The 26,578-nt window shown below is 36.7% G+C and overlaps 1 protein-coding gene across 4 annotated transcripts in view; it reads right to left on the bottom strand.

Annotated features, from left to right (window-relative positions):
• Positions 1–168: 168 nt before the first annotated feature.
• LOC306842685 (galactosylgalactosylxylosylprotein 3-beta-glucuronosyltransferase 1) overlaps positions 169–26,578 on the bottom strand; it is an 82,818-nt gene continuing 56,408 nt past the window's right edge. The window contains exons 3-9 of one of the 4 annotated variants that reach the window (XM_079373690.1): positions 16,667–16,784; positions 14,405–14,547; positions 11,654–11,725; positions 11,054–11,562; positions 5,376–5,672; positions 1,179–1,282; positions 243–1,007 (exon numbers count right to left, since the gene is read on the bottom strand). In XM_079373690.1, the coding sequence (XP_079229816.1) occupies positions 1,196–1,282; positions 5,376–5,672; positions 11,054–11,562; positions 11,654–11,725; positions 14,405–14,516 (1,077 nt within the window). In that variant the 5' untranslated portion in view covers positions 14,517–14,547; positions 16,667–16,784 and the 3' untranslated portion in view covers positions 243–1,007; positions 1,179–1,195. Of the gene's footprint in view, positions 1,008–1,178; positions 1,283–5,375; positions 5,673–11,053; positions 11,563–11,653; positions 11,726–14,404; positions 14,548–15,514; positions 15,579–16,666; positions 16,785–26,578 lie in introns of those variants that run through there. The other 3 variants (XM_079373691.1, XM_079373692.1, XM_079373693.1) reach the window with 3 other exon arrangements.

The following is a 26,578-nucleotide window of genomic DNA, read 5'->3' on the forward strand; positions in this document are numbered from 1 at the left end:
TCTGCAAAGCCCAAAGCTACGGTTTGACATATAAATACATCTGAATATTTACTGAGGCGAGCTCTGTGCTGCTCTCGGAGGCTAGCCCAATTAATACTGAATACTAACATTGTGAAAGCCTACCCATCAGCTCCGTCTCCTTTGGTAAGACCACTGTGAACATGTGTGAAGGTTTATGGATGTTGTAATAGTAAACTATGGATTCTTACTTTAAACTGAAGCACAAATACAGTAGTTACATTGCTTGTTCTGTTGAATGCTAGATCACTTTATTTTAAAGTCTCTGATTGTTCATCTTTAAGTTATATTTACAACGCATGTCCTAACAGGAACAATGGACACACAGGAACAAATTCAAGTGCTATTCATATCATTTAGGTCTTAGTCATGAGAACCGTGTTACAACTTTGTAATCGCTAAATCCAGTATAGCAGCTAGCCCTGGTATATGATAGAACTGGTTTAATACCGCAAAGTGACACTGAATTTGAACTGAGGCAAAATATCAGTAGTGCTGTGCTAGCAAGACAGTAATGTAAACGACAAAAACAGAAACGTAAAATACACATTATGTAAATAAAAAAGAAGACATTCCCTTCTTTATGTTTAAGTATCAGTCCGTTAGACGTGAAGGAACATCAACGTTCATAAATGGATGACGTTCGCTCTTGGTCAGCCTTTGAGACTGTTGCAACCATTTTTTTTGTGTGTCTCTTCTTAATGCAGAGTTTATAAAATCGTGGAAGTGAGCAGTTTTATCAGTTCTCAGATGTTCTCTCATCAATATACATCACAATTTTCTTTCTGTCTAGCGCCCTCTGGTTTTGTTCTTGCAAACTACTGATGATATTGCCTTAAAAAAGACTAATCTGTGCTTTAGAATAATAGGTCCATATTGTTGAGCTTGTTTAGTTGTGGTTTACAGGAAAAAGCATCCAAACTGTTCAAAAATGTGGTAGTAGGTAATATCTCCCTGCCATCCCATTTTAGGTCCTGCTGGAAGCATCCCTGCAACACAAAGTAAGAGGAGCATTCAGAGGTACATCTGTACAGAGCCACACTTCTGTTACTTAGCATGGCCAGATGCATTTTAAACACATGGTTCAGGTCCTTCAATGACCCCATATTTGCTCAGTGAAACCGAGACGATTAAGTCTGAACAGATTGCTTTTTCATTACCAACACTGAAGCAGATGTCAGATCTCCACGTTTGGGTCTGTAAAGCCTTTCTTTCCTTCGTTCACCAGTACAGGTTTTTCCGTCCGTGTGTGCCACACAAGAATCTGTAATTAAAAAACTCAAACATTATGGTTCATGGAGTGGAAAGAGGAAAATTTGTGATGATAAACTGTTTCTCTTAGCTAGGCCAATCACATCATAGTCTGGATCTATTTATTCAAATTACATTGAAATGGCAATTTATACCCCTTCTATAAGCATGTTTTTAATTTCTGTATTAAAACACAGTATACAGATGGGCTACAGCAGCAGATGACCATACCAGGAGCCATTCCTGTCAGTAAAAAACAGGAAACTGAGGCTACAATTTGTACGGGCTCACTAAAATGGGAAAATATAAAACAGGTTGCCTGGTGTGATCAGCCTCAATTTCTGCTGCAACATTTGGATGGTAGGGTCAGTATTTGGTGTAAACAACATGAAAGCATTGTATCAAAAGTTCTGGCTGCTTCTAGTGGTGTGATGGTGTGGGAGATATTTTCTTGGCACACTATGGACCACTTAGTACTAACTGAGCATTGTTTTTAAACTCCTACTTGAGTATTGTTGCTGACCATATCCATCCCTTTATGTATCAATCTTGTGATGGCTAATTCCAACAGGTTAACGCGCCAAGTCCCAAAGCTCAAATCATCTCAAAATGGTTTCTTGAACATGACAATGAGTTCACTATACTCAAATGGCCTCCAAAGTCACCAGATCTCAATTCAAAAGAGCACCCTTAGGATGCAGTAGAACAGGAGATTCGTATCCTGGATGTGAAGCCAAAAAATCGGCAGTAACTGAGTGATGCTATCATGTCAATACGGCCAAAATCTCAAAGTAATGTTTCCAGCACCTTGTTAAAATCTATGCCACAAAGAATTAAGGCAGTTCTGAAGGCAAGAGGCAAAGAGGGTCCAACCTGGTACTATCAATGTACCTAGCCAGAGATTATATATATAATAATTCAAACCATACTACATTTAAACCATATGAAACCAACATGAATACTGCCTGTCTTTGTCTCTTTGTTTTGTGTTCTGATATTTATGTTGCTTAGATTCCTGTTCACTGTGCTTGTTTCTATTCTTGAACATTCTTCTTTGTCATTGACTCAACTGTTAAAGTTGTTCTCTTAGTTAAGTCTTGTTTTCAGAATAGTTTTTGCACAGTCTGTAAGTTCACTTGCTGTCCTATCATCTGCTGTTAGCCGCCTCCTACACGGTAGTGCTCACAAACACTCACAGATATAAAGTTTCTTCTCAGCAACAGTGTACCATCCACAGTACATCTCCAAATTTAGCATGGTGATCCTCTCGGAATATAGAACATCTCCATCAGAACATCTCTCTGGGTACAGATCTGAAGTACTGAAATATACTTCAGCTATAGCTATTGTGTGTGTGTTTGTCTAAATGTGTCTCTAGGCATGGCAGAAAGATAAAGAGACAATGTGCGTTATATATTTTACTCTACCTATTTATGCCATTAAGATAAAGTAATCAGTGCAAAAATATTATCTGCCTCATTACACTTCCTGGCTCATCTTTTCTCTTCCATTTCCCTTGTTGCTGTATTTCAGAAACCACTGTCATTCTGCTCATTGCCTCATGAATAATTTCTAATAGTGTTGAGATGGGTCTGGAGGCCCCACTTCCACTTGAGCTGCAAGCGGAGGTTAACAGTTCCACTTGAAATAATGGTGCGTCTGTTGAGTCGCTCCAGTGGAATGCAGTTCATGGAATCTCATCTTTTCCAGAATCAAGATGCGACATGTATGCAGGTGTATTTGTGCACCTGTTCTATTCTTTGGGGTAAACAGACAGCGAGTCCAGGAATTGGTTCTCATTCGTCTGCCCCTAAATGGTTAATCCTGGTTAAGTCTCATCTTTAATAAGGCATCCCTGAGCTCAGTAATGTCAATTAATGCATCAATTAGTAAGTCCCTTCAAAAATCACCAATTAAAACATCAGTTAGCCAGTTTCTTTTTTTCTATATGCATATAGACACAGTCTCATATGCACACACAGGTTTTTGTGCCATTATATCATGCATTTACATGTATAAGGCTTTTGTTTTCAAAGCAACTAATGATGAATGCTACAACAGAAGTGATCCATCCTGGCGAGTCAGTAACGTGAGAAGTGCTGCAACAAATTGTTCCAGAATTGCTCAGAAAATATGAGCCAGTAGTAAGAAGGTGAGACACTGTGATATAACAGTGCGAGAACAGTAGTGTTGTCCTTGTTTTTTAGGAGGAGAGAGATTTGGATTCATGTATTAAATGAATAGTTCACAGATACATAAAAGCTCATTCTTTATCTAGCCTTGTATATTTCTGAATGCTGAAGACTTTTAGAAAAACATTGGGTCTCATTCAATAATAATTGTGTAGATTATTTCCTATTTGTGTGTACTGGAGAACTTCTCACAAAAAATTTCCACCTACTTCACAACACATGAATTTGTTCTTAATCTCATTGTAATGTTTAAAATTCATTAGGAGTATTCTAAATGAGTGACCACATGCTTGAGGTTAGGCATTTGCACAAAACATTCCCAAACCATGTTCACATAAGGGCTTTCCGCACGACCTTTTCTTTACAGCCTTTCTTTACGAAGGCAAGTTCTAGCCTTTGAGTGAGTATTGGCAGAAAGTGTGTCATCATCAAAACCAGTTTAAACACAATAAACATCCAGATTACAGACCTCTCATTAGCATCTGAACATAAAGGTACTTGTGCCATACAGAGAGAGACCTCACAGCTTGAGATATAATGCAATTTTCTGACTCTTTAATTGTATGATGAAACATATTTAAGATAAAATATCTATGTATAAAACTGATGTCAGGTTTATGTTCCGTTTTGGTTTAGTTTTATGGTTCCCAGTTCCATTCTTATGTCAGTTTCAAGTGATTGTTCTGTTCCTGTGTCTTGATCTCTCTCCTGAGTGATTGCTAATTTGAATTATTGTTAATAAAATTTTTACTGCTGCAGCTAGATCCTGCTCAAACTCATCCTCGATGCAACTACTGTGACAAATGAATCTTAAAGTTGGCATGAAACAGAAGTTGTGATGGTCTTTTCTTCTCTATTGTGACCACGCCTGTGAAAACCCGGCGAAAGTTGCATAATCTATAAGATAACGAGCGTCAAAATAGTCATAGCCTTAAAAATGACAAAAATACGTCATTTGTGTTTATTTTTGTAAATTATTGATTATATGAAGCGATTCGAGATACAGTACTCAAATTTTCTTTTATAACATGATAAATACAAAAAAAATATTATTTGTGACCCTGGACCACAAAACCAGTCATAAGGGTAATTGTTTGTGAAATTGAGATCTATAGATCATCTGAAAGCTGAATAAATAAGCTTGTTAGGATAGCACAATATTTGGCCGAGATACAACTATTTGAAAATCTGGAATAAAAAAAATCAAAATATTGAGAAAATCGCCTTTAAAGTTGTCCGAATGCAGTTCTTAGCTATGAATATTACTAATCAAAAATTAAGTTTTGTTATATTTACGTTAGGACATTTACAAAATATATTCATGGAGCATGATATAATTATATAATATCCTAATGATTTTTGGCATAAAAGAAAAATCAATAATTTTGACGCATACAATGTATTGTTGGCCATTGCTACAAATATACCCCAGCGACTTATGACTGGTTTTGTGGTCCATGGTCACATTTTATTGACACTACGTCTTATGTTTTATTGTGGAAAAAATACCTGGCTCCCTAAACACTGATTTCAATCTTCAATGCTGCAACTATGGGAAAAAACAACAACAAAAAAACAAAACAAAACCAACTTGATGTTTAGAATTATATTTAAATAGGCTTTCAATACATATTGCAACGTTTTATTGTTTGCTAAATATCTCTTATTGTATATTAATATAAAAGGAAAGCAAAGTACTTGCGTCTCATGTTTTGGTTTCTTTTTATTTCATGAAAAGAACATGCATAAATGAGAAAATAATGAGCAGGACGGGACATGCTTAGTGAATGAGATCAACTGTGTAAAAAAAGATCTAAAATGTTTTTTTTATGTTTCTCTTGAAAAACTGCACATGGGTTTGGTACAACATATGGTTGAGTCATTAATGGCATTGTCAGAGCAATGTTTCCTCACCTTAGTGCAGTTGGCCGCTTTGGGTTCCAGGTCATTGAGAGTGACCAGCTCTCTGAGCAGGCTGCTCTCCTGGTAGCCTCCCTTCACCCCTCGTAACTTGAAGTAGGCCTGAGGCTTAAACAGAATGAGCCGCAGGTTGATGGCAAACCCTGCCATGTCGATGGCAAAGGGCCGGTGAGGGTCGAATACTGTTTTCCACCCATACACTTTTCCTGCTGCATTGACCTTTGGAGACTCGTATCGTAAACCTCCAACAAATGCTACAGGCCACACTGATACTTTACGAGTTGATCGCATCTGCAGAAAAGAAAAAGTATTTGGTTAGTATTTCAGAATTTTACAGTAGTTTTGAGCAAAAATGCAATCTTGGTGAACAAAATGACTTCTTTCAAAACATTAAAGGTGAACTTTGTATGATTTTTATAGGTGACCACGATAAAGCCGCCGCAACGAGTGATGCCCAAACTTCTGAAAGGTAGTTTTAAATGTGTTACCTGTTGTGAAGTTTTTTAAACGAATTACCTGAAATGTAATATTTTGGCACTGTATGCAAGAAAGTCATTAATCAAAAAACTGTATTCAGGGACACAAGCACAATTGTTTTGGAAAGTTGCTGTAGTGACTTTTGTGTTTTGGACTGAAATAAAATCAAAAACGGCCTTGTACCCAGGGGGGTTTTAGCCCTGCTGTACAAATATGCCAAAAAACTTTCATCATATCCTTGTCAGTTCACCTGCAGTTTATAATGTGCTTTCACACTTTCACACTATAGAGACAACACAGGCCTCATGTTTTGGACTGTGTAGTGACTCAGATACACACACAAATAGATCTTAACAGCAGGATTCATCCTGAGCAGGTCATGGGAGGTGAACAGAAATCGTAAGAGGGACAGTGAAAGACAGAGAACAAGCGAGAGAGAGAAAGAGAGATAGATTCTGCTTTAATCTTCCTGCTTCAAACACTCCCTACACTCCTACATCCAAATGCTTTGTGTGCCGCCCAGCGCAAGTGGTCCACATCATAAAAGGAAACTGCCTAATGAATAGTGAAGGCTAGAACGGGCGAGTGAAGCAGTTGTCTTTATACCCATAATGCATCGTCCATTGTATCCAAGGGAAGCTTTTACAAAAAACCACAAAAGGACTAAAGATGGAAAGGAACACTGTGCCTCTTTCTCGTTTACGAAACCACTTGCTCACTATGTGTTTGTAAAAATAAATAAATAAATTGATTAAGCTAAATGTAAAGGATGGTTTTGCTGACTGAACTGTTAGTGGCTGTCCACACTGATCCAAATGTAGCTCAAGTAATTGACTGTGACCCTTCCTCACCATATCAGGCTTTAAGTGAACAGTCCTGGCCAAAATGTCACCCTCAATCCGATTACTTCCGCAGTGACTAATATTATATTATGCCACTGCCATTTTTCATTAAAGAAAGAGAGAGACATTTTCTGTACCTGTTGGTGGAAACAAAAACAACTGGAAATGGGAAAGTGTTGAAAAGGATGCATGCTCATTGCAGATTCAGGATGACATTAATCTTTTCTAAACTAGCTGTCATTGGGGAGGGCTGCTGAAGCTAGGCTGCCCTAGTTTAGCATAATGAACGGCTGTTTTCTGCTTTTTGCCTCTCATTTAAAGTGCTTCATGCTGAATTCTGAACTGAAGAAAATGAGAGAACCTATAGATGGTGGTGTGTAGTGGACTTATAATTTCAGATGCAGTTAATCTTAATTTTTGTTTTCTATCTGACATTTACATGGTTTCCAGGTTATGGGACACCATTTACATTTTACTTTCAACAAGCAACCTAAATGATAATATTATGTTTATGTGACCCTGGACCACAAAATATTAAGAAAATCCAATAAAAGTTGTCCAAATGAAGTTTTTAGTAATGCATATTACTAATCAAAAATTAAGTTTTGATATATTTATGGTAAAATATTTACAAAATATCTTCATGTAACATGATCTTTACTTAATATTCTAATAAAAAAAAAGAAAAAATATTTTTTTCAATGTATTGTTGGCTATTGCTACAAATATACCTGTGCGACTTAAGACTGCTTTTGTGGTCCAGGGTCACATATTAGCACAGGTGTTAGCAGGGGCGTGTTTAGTGTTTTGGTGGCCCTCGGCAAGTGATTCCAGGGTAGGGATGGGTATCGTTTACATTTTATCCATACTACTCTCTATAATTTAGTGCAAAAATAAATTATGTAAAAAATGTTGAAATGTTGCCTCCAAACAAACAGAAAAAGCAACCATATTTAAAGTAAAAAATAATCGGTTCTCGATTCCCATCGGAAGAAATCATGTTGCGTGGGGGCCCCCCTGGACTGCGGGGCCCCACGCAATCGCGTGGGTTGCGTTGTGCCTAAACATGCTACTGGGTATTAGTGTTAACAGGTGTTAGTGCTACACGATATGTGAAACAAGATTTTTTTAAATGCATTTTGTTTATGGCTGTCAGAATTAGCTTAAAATAATTTAAATACACAGTTTTTTTAATATTGTATATTAAGACTTTATATTGAAAACAGCACTATACCAGTAAATATGAATTTATTGATTGTAAATGTTTCTCTTTGGGTTTATACATCTAACATTGACTTTTATTCTTTACTAAAAAGACAGTCAGTTGAATACCACTGTTAACAGATAATATTTGTATTGCCATCAATTAGGGGTGGGCGGGATACCAGTAGACACAATTAACCAGTAGAAATTTGACATAATAGTGATTTTAAAGCAGTTGAAATGCAACCAGCAGCGAAAGAGATCTTATTGCTATATGTGCTCGCTGTCTGAGAGACTGTTTATAAGCACTGTCGGAGAGGCACGTGCACATGAAGGCGGCGCTCATAAAAGCGTGGGAATATTGAATATTGAGTTATTTTTGCCGCTTTATAGGCCTTGAAAGGTTGAGTACACACACTTGTGCGTGTTTAAGTCTTAAGTGAAAGCAAACAGCTGAGAAAGAAAAGTATATTGGATCCAGGCAGCTCTTAAAGTGACAGCAGTCTAATATTCCTCCTGTCTGTCATTCATGTTAAACAAACAACAAAACAGAGAAAATCTCTCACTTCTCTTCACTAAATCACTTTTGTAATTTTAATAAGAAGAAATATATACATAATTTACATAGTGAAGAATATGCAGTGTTTTATACATTTGATTCCTTTATACAATGCATGAAACATTTCTTATTTATTTCTTCTGCTGTAGTTTTTTGTCCTGTTGCTTTTAATTATATTTAATCACTGACTATTTACTTGTCTTCAGTGAGCTTGAGTTTTTTATTTAGGCTAGTATTAGTTTTTGTGATATTGTTTTGTGATGTATATTGTTATCGTGGAATAAAATGACATGTATCGCGATATAAGATTTTGGTCATATCACCCACCCCTAGCATCAATACAGCAACAATAAACAAGACAATTATTTATGTACGTGTAAAATTAAATTTGTGTTTATAATATTTCAATTTGTCATCACACACTGTAAATTAGTCTTCATGAAATTATAATAATATTTTAGCAAAGAGTCCAATGCATGGGCAATTCATGTCTTTTGAATGTATGTCATTTAGATTCGGATGTTTATCATGTGACCAAGAGTGACTGATGTCTGTCAGTTGTTTAGTCTGTAATGAATCAGTTTAACCTACTCAGGAGGATTTTTCTATAGTGTGACATTTTCCTGGGTTTTGTGCAGTTACCCCACACTATGCTTTTTATACTGTGCTGTATGTTTTGTTTTATTTTTGTACGGTAGATTTTTTTTCTCATCCACATTTTTGGGATGAGGCCTGACCTAGACGTACATGCAGATGACTCATTATTCAGAATAGGACATGTTGAAATGATTCTGTCAAGTCAAAGTAGTCACAGAGGAGAGAGGAAAGTGGCCTGTGTCCCTTGAGCTCAGAGCACTTACAGCGAGTCAATAGTGGAAAAGTAAGCCAGGAGAATGAGGGTAAAAACCCAGCATCTGTAAATAAACCCTGTCATTCAGAGTGCCTGCCTAAGCATTTTTAACAAGAGCTTTATAATTAATTCACCCTGGCAGGAATGGTTGTTTTAAACAAGGCCAAATGCATAATTCATGAACTGTTACTATATCTTCATTTCAAGAATTAAAAGGGATTACCGTCTCTTCGTGAGATGTTTTCTCATTGTGGGTCACTGATTTTAGGCCACACACGGCTACGGCTTTTCTACGTTAGATAGGAACATGAAAGCCCCGAGTGGGGTTGAAACTTGTTTATCTTGGGAAGATTACTATTTAAATACATTATATATGAATTATAAACTCTGACACATTTGCTAAGATTTAATATTTAGAACAAGTATTTTCAACAAAGTCCACAGACCATAGGGGATCTGCGGCGGTACTGCAGGGGGGTCTGCCAATTATAGCTTGATCACAAACTAATTTGTTTAAAAATTTAAATATGCATCAAACAAAGATACAATATTAAGTTAACTTCAATGAAAGCTTGTGTTAGGAAGCTAGTCTCTTCCACATGACAATTTATAAGAAATTTAAAATGTAATGAAAATATATGACTCTACAGATCAACACTGATTCATGTAAACAAAATGGTATACATTAACATGATACTATACACATATTATCAAAGGCCAGGCCTGATTTAAAAGGCAACTGAGTTGTAAAATCTGCATTTGTCCATGGAAGGTACCATACTATTGAAAGTATGTTAAGTATGAATATTAATCTTTTAAAATGTACAACCCACATATATCAACAGAAATGGCAGCTTTTGTCCCACCCTAATTATAGTCTTGTGTCTTTTGTTGCCAGTGTTTCAGAAGTATGTGCCTTTTTCACCGCCCACCATCAATGATTTTTCTTTTAAGAGCAGCGTCTCAAAATTTGAAAGGTGTTTCATGTGAAGAAAGTCCTGACAGGTATTTATGTACCTGTAGCATAATAAGATGCAAGTAATAGTTACCCAAATGTGAAAATTCTGTCATCATTTACAAAATGGTATGACTTTCTTCATGTTGTTCCAAACCTGTATAACTTTCTAAGTCTTTCCAAACCTGTTGTACTAAACCTGTATGATTTTCTTTCTTCTGTGAAACATAAAATATTTTGAAGAACGTTTTAGCTGTTTTTGGCCTTATAATGAAAGTCAGCACATTGATCAGTGTTTTGATTTAATTAAATATTAATCATAGAAATATTGCATTTTGCTTCAGAAGACTTGGAATACCAGTCGAGTCATATGGATTATTTTCATGCTACCTTTAATGTCTTTTTTGGAGCTTGAAAGTTTGGAGTCCCATTGACATTCTTCATATGGACAGAAGCAGCTGAAACATTCTTCATAATAACTTCTTTGGTTGTCCACAGGAAAACATGAGGGTGATTAAATGGTTACAAAACTTTCATTCTTGGTTCAACTATGTATATAATGATTATGGAATTAATTGAGTATTTCACAGAAGGAGAGTGATGGCAATATAATACAATACGTCAAATGATCATGCAGTTAAAGCACTCAAACAAAGCTTATTATTTTATCAGTGTAGCAGTACTCCTTACAAGTGCAGTCACTTACCAAAACCCATTAACTGATGTTACAGTACAATCTATGTATCCTTTCAGATGGAGAAGATTATTACCCCTGTCTTAACTCACCTCCTCAAACAGCTCCAAGCTGTATGTATTATCGTCATCTGCAAAGTAGACGATTCCTGTCTGGCTGCTGTTGGAGTTGAAGGTCTCCCGTAGCCATCTCAGAGCCAGGTTCCTCTGCATGGTGCCACGTGGAATCCTGGGATCTCTCGTGTCCCCTCGCAGCTTGTAGTTCCGTGGGGTCTCCACATTGAGGTGTGTGTAGTTCAGCCCCGTTTCCCTCAGAAGCCTTGTGACTAGAGGAGTTCGCCTCTGGGAGTCCTCCACCAGAATCCAGTGCAGGTTGGGAACGTGAAGGAAGGTGTTAGCCAATCGTGTAAGCTCGGCCTTCTGCACGGGGCGACTGTATGTTGGAGTGATGATGTGAATGGTTGGCAACACGTCAGACCAGGGCGGAGGTCTTGTGTAGACGTATTCTGTACGGACCACCTCCACTATGTCCTTGTCCTGTGAGCAGTATTCCTTTGAGTCCGTGGCTGGGCCCGTCTCGTGCTTAGTCTCCGTCCCATCATCTGCCAGACAGAGAAAGAGAATTAAGACATTAGCACACCCCAGGGCTGCTCTCTTTATGTCTGATGCATGCCACAAACCTTAGAGGAGTACCTGCTAGCCATTGCCGGTGGATGGTTAGACGCTCTGGTATGATTAAGATCTCTTTTACTAGATGGTGACAGACTGGAGAGGGTGAGAGCAGGAACTGTGAGATCATAATACGGTCACTCCACAAGGGTAGAAGGCACTGATTGAAACCCATAAAGCACAGGTTCTGCATGACCTGCTCTTGAATTCTTAACACTATAGTTCAGACAAAAATGAAAATTCTTATGTCTTCCCAAACCTGTATGCTTTCCTTGAAGAAGAAAAGGAGAAATCTTGGAGAATATTCTGGCATAATTATAAAAAAAAGTATTAAAATGCAGCATATAAGTTTATAATGCTAGTAGTAGCACCAGTAATGGCAATATGATTTACTGTATTCATGGGAATAGTATTTGGCATCTAAGCTGTTGTAATGTTTCTTCAGATGGCAATACACGAATGTTCTCGGGATTTGAGGATTATGGTGGGTAAAGATGATCAAATTTGGGTATTTCTCACATAAGGCAATTGTTTGGCCTTGAAAGACTTGGAATGCAGCCTGAGTGGTCTGATATACTTACAATAATGCTAATGCTTATAATAGGGACTCTTTTGGACTGCCCTTTTTGTAGGTGTGTTCCCACAAGGCTATATATAACAGCGACATATATTGGTTTTTAAAAATAAATTATGAAGACTGTATATAAATATGCTTGTTACAAGTTTTATATTCATACAGTACCTGGAAACTCTGGGCCAATGGAAAAGGTAACATGGCGAAGGGTGTGAGAAAGAGGGAGATCAACTATAATAATACTCAATAAAGACATAGTTTTGGAAAATTCTGATTTTAGAATAGAACTACTGTATGGTCAGGTAGCAAAGTGGTTTTGAGTTCCAGTGTCTATGGCAGAGATCACCAATGAAGTCCGAAATTCTTGCAGAATTGAACTCCAACCCTAATTAAGCACCAGATAATCAAGGTCCTTGCAACTGCTGGAAGCACCCAGGCTGTTGTATTGGAGAATGTTGAAGCTAAATTCCGCACATGGATTCTGAACATTGATTGGTCTATGGCATCGTTTTGAACAGTATATTTTTTTTTCTATAAAATGATGCATATTCTGTTATGGATAAACCCCAGTTGCACCTGTACATGAAGCAGTGCTTAGTTTTTTGGGCATTATAGATGAACAATAAAATGTAATCAAAACTTTTCTGAATCTATATAAAGACTTCCCCACACACAAAATTTGCAGGATATGTATAATATTGAGAAGTGGCTAGATGTAGGAATTTGATTAGGCCGGTGTGTCCAATCCTGCTTCTGGAGGGCCAAAGTCCTGCAGAGTTTGGCTCCAATCTGCACTGACACACCTGCTGGTTTCTAGTAATCTTTTTGAAGACTTTAAATTGCTGGTTGAGGTGTGTGTAATTGGGGTTGGAGCAAAATTCCCATACCTTTCATGTCAGTCTATTGACTGCAAAGGTTTTTCAGTGAAAGTAATGAGCTCACAGGCCACATTGCAATAAATATTCTGCAAGTGTGCTTTTGGCGTCTGTATAGTGACACACAGAGCTCTTGGATAAGCAGCAGTATCAGATGGCTTTAGAAGACTGGAAAACTTTAGGTTTAGAACTGGTTGCAACTTTGCTTCAAATTTTTTTGTTCCACGGAAGAAAGAAAGTATTTAAATATTTGGCTGAACTATTCTGTTAAATCTCTTAAATGAGCAATCTGGAATGATATTGCTGAAATAAATAGTGTTACCAAATATCTTTTTTTTTTTTTTTTAAAGAATATTTTCACAAAATGATGGTGTGGGCAGTTCCAGCACATTCCTGCTGATAGCTCATTAAGGGCAGAAATCATGATGGCATCTCACATATCAGATCTTTATCACTGTTCAATTAGTGCCCTGCTCTCACTTCAGACATTTTAGCACCATTAGATTAGCACACTCCATTAGCAGTCCAGATGTTCACTGCCTCCTAGGCATCATACAAACTCACGTTAATTGCTTCATGATAATTTCTATGAATACACATCTGTAAATCTCCATAAGCTGACAGTATTGACATGCATATATATGGACAGATCTTCAAATGCTAGGTGTTGTATTTCCCTGTAGGTTGAGCTAGAGGTGGTCAGTGTCTGATAGATTGCCCCGAATGCCCCATAAATAACAGGTTATGTGTACAGCTTGTGTATGTGATTCATCCACTTACATAAGTGTTTTAATGTAAGTGCTAAAATAGCTATAGACATGCAAACGGGTAACTCTGACTTAAAGCCACCCGAAATGCTCCTCAGAGGGTGGTTTTATTGCAGAAATCTTCTGCAGTTGAATAAATGAGAAGCTGTTGGGTAATTTCATTGGAGTCAGTGGACTCTTAAAGCGAGACACATGAACTGAAACTCAGCTAATGTGTTAGAAAGTGGGATTTGTGTTAATCTACATGAATAGTTATTTTTATGTCACATGAAATGCTTTAAGAACTAGTATACTTAGACAACTCACGTTTTTTTGTGGATGTTTAGAAAGAAAACACATTTGTATTTAAGTGGCAAGAAAATAAATCTTGTTTAGCACCACTTTTATAATGCTCTTTTAAAGATAATTTTGCAGTAAGAATAACATTATGCAATTTTTTTTTTCTAACGTGACCTTATTCAAATGAGCAGAAATGAATAGACTAGCTGAAATTTGTTATTTTGACTTGATAACAAAATTGGTCCTGACAACATGTTATATGTGTAAGAGAGACTGGTACCCTTTCGGATGGCCAGCAGGGGGGCAATCGCACTTTGGTGCCACACAGTGATGAGGAGGGTCCATGGTAACACAATCAACACGATGGCAAGAATATCTCTTCTCTTCGGCATCTCCAGGATTGGTTCTATGCCTGGTCATTACCTGAGAGAGGAAAATGAAAAGAGTCAGACACTAAGAGAGATACTATATAAATGGAAAGACATGTGGGAACCTCGCAGGTGTCAGGGAATTAATGTCCCATCTGATCAAAATGACAATCATCACTTTTATTAGATTTCAGCTCCATGTGATCAAGTCAGAAATGATAAACCATTATGCTGCCTGTCTCAGATCTCTGGTAACCCTGTTTAGTGACCAAAAAAGGACCTCGGGTCTCTTTTTTATGATTTCCTCAAAATATAACCTTGCCAAACATTACAGAAACATCACAGATAAAGTAATTCAAAACTTTAAAACAAATTATAGGTGGAATGATTCTATAAGGGATACTTGTCCAAAAGAGAGGATTAAATCAATGAAAAAAAACAGCTAAGTTACAATTTATTGTAAAGTAAATAATATCTTTATTTTTATGACACAGTCCTAATCACGACAGCAACACCACATCCTGGTTAGGTCTGATGATAACATCTCACCCACTTCTTGTTTATGAATCATTTTCTAAGACAAATGAATTAAGTTAAAGAATAACAGGAAAGCAAGTTCACTAAATTAATTCACAATTTGCACACATTCATGTAGCCTAAGTTTATTGTACGATTACTGCGTAGCCCCACAGATGACAGGCAGCAGACAAAAATATATTTATCGCGGCTAAAAACTAAGAATTAATTCCTTCATTTTTGTTTTAACTTATTAAAATCATGGAACGAATTATTAAAATGTGGCCATGACTAAACTAAAGAACAAATAAATAAGTCATGGGAAGAATAAGAGCCATATTGCGGTGCTCATAATTTACAGTACAACAATATTAGGCTATATATTTTCGATCTTCGAAAACCACAAAAACTGTAGTAGTTTGCTCCACTGGATATTACTGTCTGTCATTTAATATTTATATTGTAAAATGTCAATTAAACGTTTAGCCACCTAGCCTACATCTTACCTTCACTGTTACAAATGAGCGTGATGCAGGAATTCAAGCTAAGTTTCTGTAAACAGTAAAGCCCGCCTTTCTTTGATTTGATTGGCCATCTCAATCATTATAATATTGACGAGCGCTGTTAGACCACTAACATACAGAGCTGTGTATAATGGCAGCATTAATAAAAATCAAATTAGTCCCTCTTTGGCCATATCTTATTATTGCTCAGCCCAGAAACAAATCTCACAAATCACTGTGTGTCAACCACAAGAGGAATAAACAGAAAATATCCTTAAAGAGCAAAAACAAAGACCTGTTATTGTCGATTGTCGTTAGAATAACGCTGACCTGTGATCAGTTTTGGTGGAAGAGTCATTGTAATCACGGTAAAGACGAGTGCATCGACGCACGTTATGATTGATGCGCATACAAACCATGCTCTCGGTGCACTGATTGCCCACATCATGTTTTCAGTGCATTCGCGAAGATGTCGAAATCCATGCCTGGCAGTAGTTTTATAATGAATGGCTCGCGAGAGTCTATGGTACACACGGGCACCAGACGCTCCAAGCTTAGTATTTCCCATTATTTTATTAGTATTTTTAAAATCTACATGGCCCGTTAACTTTTCTATAATCTATTTTGATACTTGAAGTAACTTTACCATATAGTTTGTAAATACTGTAATGCCAATTAAGCTTTTAATGGCTAGATTTCTGTAACGTTAGGCCTGTGCCAATAGGTGGCGATGAAGCGTCTTTATGTGTTATATTAGCAAATTATTAAAGCAGAAAACTTTATTTTAAACCAATTAAATTTAGCAAACACTAAGTAGCTAATTCAGACTTTTTGGACAAAAGCGGTTTAAGAGCTGCAGCCATTTGTTTTTGGATACATCCCTTTTAACTTTATGGCGGTGCCGGTTAAGGGGTTCAATTTAGCAGTTATTAATTTGACCTTATCTCCACATAGTTTCATAAGTTTGACATTCATTGACTTTATTTTTGGCTTGTTTGTTTATAATGTAGTTCTTTTCCTTTTTTTATTATTATTTTTTTGCATGTGATGCATAATTATTATTGTTATTATTATTACTTAATGCTTCACTTACCAGAAAATAAAGAAGACAGAAATTGTATTATAAATAAAAGATTATTATTGTTAACTTCTCACCCTTAGTTACAAACGGCGGATGGCCAGGAGCGTGAGGTCCAGCTGTGATGGCCGCATGCTGGGGGTCATCCACCACGCTGCTGGTTCCCAGAGCATCCCATGCTGCGGTCCAAAGTTCCTAAAACACACAAAAAAACAGACACCTTTGATGCACAAACTGCAGATTCTGTCTGTTCATTTCTGAGAAGACAACCACAAGGTATAGTTGATGAGACCATTATTTGTCTTTCTTCCACCTCCTGTCCAGCTGTTACAGTGATGAATGTTTTCTGGTCCCAAATTACAATATTAATTCCTAGTAAAGCAATCCAGCGCTGATAAATGAATCCTTTTGCACTTGGAGTGGCATTTGTTTGCTCTCACTCTCCTTTAATCGCAGTGGTAATATTTGCAATACAGGAACAGATGAATTAGCTGTCAGGTGCCCTTTGTGCCAAACCTCTTCCTAAGAGAATAATAATTCTGTTATGAAACTATTATCACTGAAACCTGACCAGACACACATAAGAAAGCTGGGTATGATGATCCTGTGCCTTGAACCAAGCCTGTCTGTGTGTGTAGGCTGTAGCACAAATGCTAGTTGACTACAGTAGCGACAGTGTATTTTTAGCTTCTCTGGAGGCAGTAAAAATGAAGAGAAGAGAGAGAGGTTTTTTTTTTTTTTTTTTGAGAGCAGCATGGCCCCTGTCTTATTTTTTATATATATTAAGCAGAAATACAGGGTTAGGAGTGCATGTGGTTGAAAAACAACAGTATATCTAAAAAAAAAAAAAAAAGTTTAAGCAAATTTTTATTTCAGTTTTTAGTATAAATAATATAATCAATAAAATAAGCATATCCAAAGTCATCATTAAGGTCTTCATATCATCCCAAAAGGGTTTATTTTGCAGTAATGAATGGCTACATTATCCCACTTATTACATGACTACTTGGCAAATAAATAAATAAATGGACATTAAGTATTGATATGAGTGATATTAATTTATTATGTGAGATAAAGGTTACCATGGAGTGATATGAGACAGTATAAGAGAATAGTTGCCAGAGATGACAATTTAATATACAGTTTAGCATCATGAAAAAAATAATGATAGAAGAATGCCACAGTTGACCAATCAGAATCATGTTTTCCAATGCAATGAAGGTAAATCTAACAGAATCAGTCGAATCGAAACCTGCCAAACAATACAGAACATTAACATTTTAATGGAATCTCAGACGTCATTGATCTGTTATTATGTTGTTCTTTGCTGTGACTGTCAGGCAATATATGTTTAATCAGTTTATGGTCACTAATTATTATACTAACAGCACATCAGCCAGTTCACCTCACTGTAGTCCATCCTCTGTTGACAGACAGATTTATCAAGTGTAGGGATTCAATATTAAACTGTTTCAAAATGCAATATGTTGTGTCTTCATCTCTCAGACGGCTGTGCGGCACAAGACCATAAAACGATGCAATAGGCCTGTTTTACTAAAATAATGCTGCTCCCTGGAAATCACACAGGCAATCTCTTCACGCACAGACCAGCCGCACTCTGTGTGTATGCTGAATTTTTAATTCAGGGTTAGTGACTCAAGAAGACAAAAGGACAAGGACAAGCGGGCATGTCAATCCTGAATGGCTATATACTGATCAAAGGAAGCAAAAGGCACTTGAATAGAGAACAAAATAGGGTCCAAAACTAAAAAAGTGTTGTTGTTGTTGCTGTTATTATTATTATTTTTTTTCTCACTTAAAGGGATAGTCCACAAATTAAAATTTAAAATAACAGATTTAAAAAATGAAACTTCTGTCATCATTTACTCGCCACCATGAAATATTCTCTCTCTCTCTCTCTCTCTCTCTCTCTCGCTCTCTCTCTCTCTCTCTCTCTCTCTCTTTCCCAAATCACTACACAAATCAATGTTAATCAAAACGTTTGGTCACCAACATTCTGCAAACATATTTTATTTTGTATTCTGCAGAAGAAAGAAAGTCATACAGGTTTGGAACGACATGAGTATGAGTAAACGGAGTCCAACATACAACAAAATAATCTTTAAATAAAATACATAACATAACAATTACTTTAGCCTGTTGCATTTCCAGCGATAAACCTTAAATGGTCACACTTCAGTTTAAGATCTGATTCTCACTACATCTTTTAAATAAACTCCTAATTTGCTGCTTATTAATAGTTAGTAAGGTATTTGTTAAGTTTAGGTATGGTGTACGATTAAAGGATTTAAAATATGGTTGTGCAGAATTAAGACATTAATATGTACTTTATAAGTACTAATAAACAGCCAATATGCTAGGAATAGGCTAGAAAATTTGAGTATAAATATATAAAGCTGCAGTCTGTAAATCTTGCCTCTTCGTCGCCATCTCTGTTTGAAACCTGCAATTGCAGTTACTTGCAGAATTTTTTAAATTGCGCTTAATTGTGCTCCAGCATGGCTCCAGCGCGGATGAATCTAATGTTTGAGGTGAATGTGTGGCTGTCAGTCACTGCACTGGTGTGGATACTGCACTTAGGAATCACAAATTCTTGCCTACGTCTTGGAATATATGACCCAAATAAAAATTTTCACCAGATATTGTCATCAGAACAAGTAAGTAACAAGTCTGCTACATTTGTTCTTACCAACTGAGGAAAAAAAAAAACATTACAATAAATCGTGCTACCAATGGTGATTTAATCTAACGATCGATTAGCTCATATCACAGCAAACCGTGCAAATTATTATTATTGTTATACTTTGTTCTCAAATTGTTAACGTTAACAACATCATCATTGCGTGACTACGTGTATGTAGTGTGTATTAACGTGTAGATTTCAATTTCTGTACAGTATAATCTCTAATTGTCATACCATTCGAATTTCATATTAACAAATTCTTTTAACCCAAAAAGCAAATTATTCTTCCTTCGAACTGGTTCTCTTTAAAATAGAAATCCTGTGTATCCCAGGCTATCAGCAATCAGATGCACATTTAAAACTGGAATAATTTAGTTTCAGTCACATGTGTTTCATAAACTCATAATCCTTTCTGGATTACAATCTGCAATCAAAATGATAAATGTAATTATTGTAGCTGCTGTGAGAAAAGGCTAACGATCCACCACCTGCAGCATCCGCACATGCAATAGCCTATTAGCCGGGACTCAATCCCTGCGTCCCAATGTGCATACTATCCACCCTATCTGCCCTAAATATTATTGAAAATGACTAATATCACAGAATTTAGGATGGATAGTATGCACATCTTTATGTTTACAGATGTGACGTAATGACGCAGCAGCATGCTTGAATTTCCCGCAAAAACCTACCAGTACCACTCAAATTAGAAAACATTATTATAATCTTACCGTTGTTAATCGGGCTAAAGTAAGGTAATAGTTGGCTGTTATGTACTTGCTCAAATATTGATTTCGGATCATTTTTAACCAAAAAAAGTTACAGACTGCAGCTTTAACAGTTAAATATTTGAAAACAAATTTAATTTATACATTTTTATTAAATTTTTTCTTACATGTAATCAGGGCTCGAATTGAGGGGGGATGTATACTTTTCTGTATATCAACACGTGCGCGAGGCGAGAATTTATTATCATCAATATTATTTATTATCAATTATTTATTACCAATAAATGAGCCTGCAACATATTACACTGAAACCACCCTTTTATCTGAAAAGCAAAAACAGAAGTTTTTGTATTTTACAAAAACTGCAACAAAAGTGGGAACAAAACTCGCCTCCAATCACCTGTGAGCAGAGTAGGATTGGAGAGATGGAAAAGGAGAAAAGCACAAGGGCTTCAAAGTGGAGCTGTAACATAGCCACATATTTATAGCCTAAAATATATAGGGGTCATTCTATGGAAATGTCCATTTTTCTGTCCCTTATCTATGACAGACCTAAATCAGCCAAGGTGCCAGCACAAAAACACATTCAGCAAAATATTGTTTAATTATCAATATTGACCGAAATTCCTCTATTTCAGGCTCCAGAAGGAAAAAATAAAAATAAATTTATATATATATATAATCATTTAATAAGGCTAATTTTTCATTAAATAAAAACCTTTTTAAAAATGAGACCAATTTTGTAATCATTGTGTAAAATTGGCCACAGGAAACCCCTCCCCTCCCCCTCCCCGGACCACACCATCCCCCTTGAATTTTTTTTACAATTCGACCACTGCATGTAATGATTTTTTTGTAATGTGGTGGAAATCAAAAAGGGTAATTATTATTATTATTATTTTTCATAGCACTTTATTAAAGGGAGCAGCTTTCACTATTAAGTTGCTTATTAGCATGCCTATTATTAAAATATTGGCTGTTTATTAGTACTTACAAAGTACTATTCTGCATGACCATATACTACATCCCTAATCCTACCTAATACCTAAATTTAGAGGGATCGCCAGATGGCCATTTTCCACAAGTTGATATGAAATTGGTCTCTTATTATTATTATTATGCGTTTGATCTTTAAAATTAGTTGATAATTAAACGGAATTTTACTATTTTAACTATGCATGTAATAGAATGCTAGTTCAATGGATTATGGTACACCAAATTGTTTTTATGATTTTAATTGTTAGAGACAGCTGGGGGTAAAGAGCACTGAGGTGGGACCAAGTAAAATGGGAGGAGGGTGGAAAGAGCAATATAGAAATAAAAATAGCTACATTTTATGCTAGGTTGATTTTATGTTAGGTAATAGTTATTATGTTATTTGTGCTTGCAGAATGCTTTAAAGTGGCAAAAGATGAAGGTTAGAATGACAGATAATGCGGTCTGAATCACAAACATCAGATTCAGTCAGGATGGCCTTGACAATGTTATGAATCAACCACACTTAACCAGCTGTATACAGAACACCTGCAGATCCATAACTACCATCCCGTTGGGATAAGAACCTGCCAAACTGGCTCTGGTCTCTCAAGGTGCTAGAGTCGCTCACCTCAGTCAACCTCCCACTAAGTTTGTAAGCAGAAAAGCTGGTGCAGTGTCCATCACTTACAAGAGGATTTGGAATTACATGGAATTTTTAATCTCAGTAATGAAAGATGGAGTTGATAAAGCATCTTTTCGTGAATGCTGATAATTCTGCTGTGCCTCCGTGGAACGAGCTAATTGAAATGCACTCCCAGACCTGAGAGCACGGAATACAGCACATCGTATTAAAGCTGCGTCCAGCTCATTTTCTGTCCCTGCTTATATATTCACTCATTTCCTGACTGCTGCCCCCCGCTTTGTACGTGTCCCAGTAATGACTTAGAACGCTGCTAAGAAAGGTGGCCTGACAGGTCATTATTGATATTCACAAAGGCCATTTACCTGATGATCTCAGCACAGATGAAGACTAAAAAGTGCAAGCTTGACACCAGTATATATCTATCTATCTATCTATCTATCTATCTATCTATCTATCTATCTATCTATCTATCTATCTATCTATCTATCTATCTGTCTGTCTGTCTGTCTGTCTGTCTGTCTGTCTGTCTGTCTGTCTGTCTGTCTGTCTGTCTGTCTGTCTGTCTGTCTGTCTGTCTGTCTGTCTGGCTGGCTGGCTGGCTAGCTAGCTAGCTAGCTATCTATCTAGCTGTCTCTGTCTGTTTATCTATATTTCTATGCTTTTGTCTGACCATCTATCATGGTTCACCAATCTTACTGTCTGTTTAATCAGATCTGTCTAAACACTCAGTGCCATTGACAGGTTTGAATGTATAACTCTGTGTGTTTTCTACAAGTTGTCGATAAAGTTCTTAAACATTTAATCATACGTCCTGAACAGCTCCATCATGGCCCTTAGTCAGCGCTATGTACACAGATTTACATCTCTGCATTTGTATGCATCAGCTCTATCCTTTCTCCGCTCAGTGTTGTTAAATAACCTAATCAACCAGAAGGAGATGGAGGAAATGCTATTCCCGCTTTGATTTAGAGGGGAGTATTTTTTCAGTAAGGGTAAGTGAAGTAGGTCTAAGCCATTTGCACAGAGATAGATGTGATTGATGGTGAGAGTCCTGTCTTCAGCGTACTAGCTCAGCACTGACGAGAGATTCAAAGGCTAGCCTCAGGCTGGCCATGTCACACTGAAAACCAGCACCAAGACCTGTCCTCCTTCCACCATTCCATTTATATTCAGTTTGCAGATTGTAATCTGAAGGGCCAGCCACAAAATTCAGGCTGAGGACAGAGATAGCAGCAACTGGAATTGGTGCCCAGACTGATGGAGATTAGTTACGATGGCTCTCGTGTTGATCTGAGATATTTATGCAGCCTCTGAGCCATATTAATCAACATTGTGTTTATTAACCCTTTTAAATTTATATTGAAAAAAAAAAAAATGTTTCTGACAGAACAAGAAACTCTTCACTCTCACTCTCAAAGAAAGAAAAAAGAAAAAACAGATTAATTTGAGAAAAACTGATTTGTTGCCATATAGCAGACTTTCTTTTTGTCTCTGCTAATTAGACTTTAATAACATAAAACCCTTTGTAAATCTGCTTGCTTTTCTCAAGAGACTTCTGAAAAGCTTGGCATTTCATAACCTTTGAAGACTACAGACTCAGACAAACATGAATCCTGTTATGTTTTCATTAGCAAATACAGCTATGGCTCATACTTTATGGGGTGGGGTGTCTGTAAGACCATGTTAATATACTAATGCAAAGTATTTCATTCATCACATGGTCAAAGGTCACAACCCCCTGCATTTCTCCTAATACGAGACTTTCAGCTGAACGGAGCTGTTGTGTGGATGCTGGTAATAGCCTTGTAGCATTGATCTTCAGTTCACAGATCACAGCATTTTTAGTTGCTAACTCAAAGTTAATCAGACTGGGAGAAAGCAACGAGTGGAGCCCATCTAATGAGGTAGATGTTGAGGAATTCTTACTCTTGGGACTTTTCTGAGTCACAGCTTCCAATAATATACATGGATATGCTGGAAAAAAAAATCAGAAATATGAATTTGATCTTTGCTAATTAAACCATAGGGAAATCACCTGGGGTTGAAAAGTTTTTTTCTGAGCTTTTTACCCCCCAGATGGAAGCTAATTGGTGTGGGTTTTAATAAGGAGTGAGTGGATAGGTGTATGCTCCTGACTGAAACTAGGCCAAATGTAACACTATTTCTGTTAGTACCATTCATTAATACATAGTAAACTGAAAGAATAGTTCACCCAGAAATAAAAAAAATATATCCTTTCTAAAGCTGCTTGTTTTAGAATACGTCATGGCAAATTCATAGATGACCTGCATATATAAGTTGTAAGGAAAGCTGGTTTGTTTTTGTAATGGTGAATGTCTTTTGAGAACTTTACACTTTTTTTTTTCCTAGAACAGCATTATGAATCTCTTATCATCCAAGATAACTTACATGACCTTTGAAAGCTGGACAGGAGGTTCACACATTCTGAAGGTCAATTACATGTCTAATACAAGGTCTATTCTCTGCTAGTCTCTTTGGTGTTTACTTGTGGCATAAAATATGTTACGCATTGCTAGATATTCTTTCCAAGACCTGCCTACTTAGAAAGGATCAGACTGTGTTATTATAGTTACATATAGTGTTACATTGAGTGACCAACCCCAGTTTTTGTTTTTAGTCTAGGGTGGAATTATCTGACTTTGTTTTTGGCATTTATTTGATTTAAAACACACAATAAAACAGTAGCCGTTATGCCAGTCTTCAGTGTCACATGATCTTTCAGAAATCATTCTGATTTGGTGTTCAGTGCTGCTTAATATTTTTGTGGAAACTGTGATACTTTTATGAATAGAAAACAGCATTTATTTAAAATAGCCTATATATTTTGTAACATGTTTTTAATATTACTTTTGATCAATTAAATGCTTTCTTGCTGAATAAACGTATTAAATCTTACAGATTATGTTGTGGCACAGTAATAAACCAATGTTTCTGAGACATGGGTAAATAAATGAATTTATCATGATAAGGCAGAACACATTTCCTGACATTCTCTGTTTGTCAATATCAACCACAGGAACTGTGAGACCTTACCGCACCAATTAAAATAATTTACACTGCAACACACAAAATGGTGCCCTATGCAATTTTCTATGCAAACATCAATACAACTCTGTTGCTCTCTTAATTGCATAATTACTCAGACTCATGACGTGATGGATTCTGTCCTTTAGCTTACTTATGAATGGAGATATTCTCTGAATGGATATGCACAAACTATGATGCTATTTGTTTCTGTGGGCATGGATGCCAGAAAACAACCCCTGCATAAAGGATCTGTGAGATTAATGGAAGGAGAACTTGTTTACTGGATTATGGCTTCAGAATAGCCCTTTCAAAGTGAAGCATACAGCCAAAGCGTCGTAAAAACCCTGCTTTATACTCTTGGACATTATTTTGCACTGCTGCATATGTATACGAAGAACAAAGACGGTCTCTGATGGAGGCATGCCAGCATGGCTCCCACCAGGGACTGCAGCTCCATTTGACCAGAACTCAATGCATTCATTTCCACATCATTACATCCCATAAAAACAGGCCATCACATCCTAGAAGTAAATATGGAAGTAAAACTGTCATTGTGTCACTTACGATATGATTTCTTTGAAAAATGTCAGTTGGAAAGCACTGCAGACAACAGATGGAGGATATATGGTTATAACAAATATACTTAATGCAATATTACGCAAGCCAGACCACTGTTCCAAAATGAATGATTGATGCAATAACTTATAATGTAACAATCATAATATAACAATAACTCTGTTTAAAAAAAAATAAAAATCAGTTGGGTGAGTGATTCAATGACTCATTCAATGACAGTCACTTTTGTTACTAAACAAATCAATGCTTTTGAACGAATACCTTTCCTATACCATCTAATAGGTAGAAAACAGTATCTGAAAAGGATATTATGTCAGAATTCAGTCAGTATTAATAAAATGATTTGTGAACAGTAGAGAAGCAACACAACTGACGCTGGAAATCACATGATAATGACAACCTGACAAATGTAATAGGTCTGGATTACTTTCATGCCATACACATTCAAACTATGTGTACAGAACATCCATTTTAAAAGTTGTGAAGTAAGTATATATACAAAAATAGTACAGTATACAATTTTGGCTGCAGCCATATTGACTTTCACTACTGAATCAGCGTTTTTGAACAAATCGATTGAGTGAATGATTTAGTGTCTCTTTCATAAAGATGGGCACTTGATTAAATATTGGATAAATGAATCATTGGTCATTTTCCCAATTTTAACTTGAACGTGCTTTTCTATTTTAAAATAGCCTCATGTGTCCTCAGGCCGTGACAAATCAAAAATGGCTTAGTTTATACAGGATGTGCTCTACATTCTCAGGTTATTCAGTGTGGTTCTACAGTAGAGGTTATGTCCTTGAACAAGGAAATGTAATACAGCAGACATTCCTTCTGACCTGATAGGATTTCTGGTCTCATCTAACATTTTCTGGCATTTTACAGACAGCAATACACTGAGTGCTTACTCCAACGTCACATTTTAATGTACTCGGTGGCAGATTAATATGACAGAAGGAAAGAACTGCTGACACGCGGGGATGTTTGGTATCGGCAGCAGCAGAGGTGCGGTGTCAGTGATTCAGAGCACAAGGAGTGACTTTGCAGAGAAACCTGACACCTGGCTGGCTTCTTAAACCACTGTAGCTGCACTACCAGTGTCATCATGGCACTTGAAAAAGCAGAGAGTGAAGATAAGAGACTGGATACAAAGCCGGAGTGAGACAGAAACAGGTGCAGAGAAGAAACAGCATTGCGATATAAATAAATAAACGGACAGGTCTGTTGTGATAGGGTTGAGGACAGCAGGAAAACATTGTGTAGTACTAATAATTCAGTTCAACTAAACAAATAGACATTTAAAAGCGTA

The sequence above is a fragment of the Barbus barbus genome, assembly GCF_936440315.1.
Source record: "Barbus barbus genome assembly, chromosome: 23".
Lineage (NCBI taxonomy): Eukaryota > Metazoa > Chordata > Actinopteri > Cypriniformes > Cyprinidae > Barbus > Barbus barbus.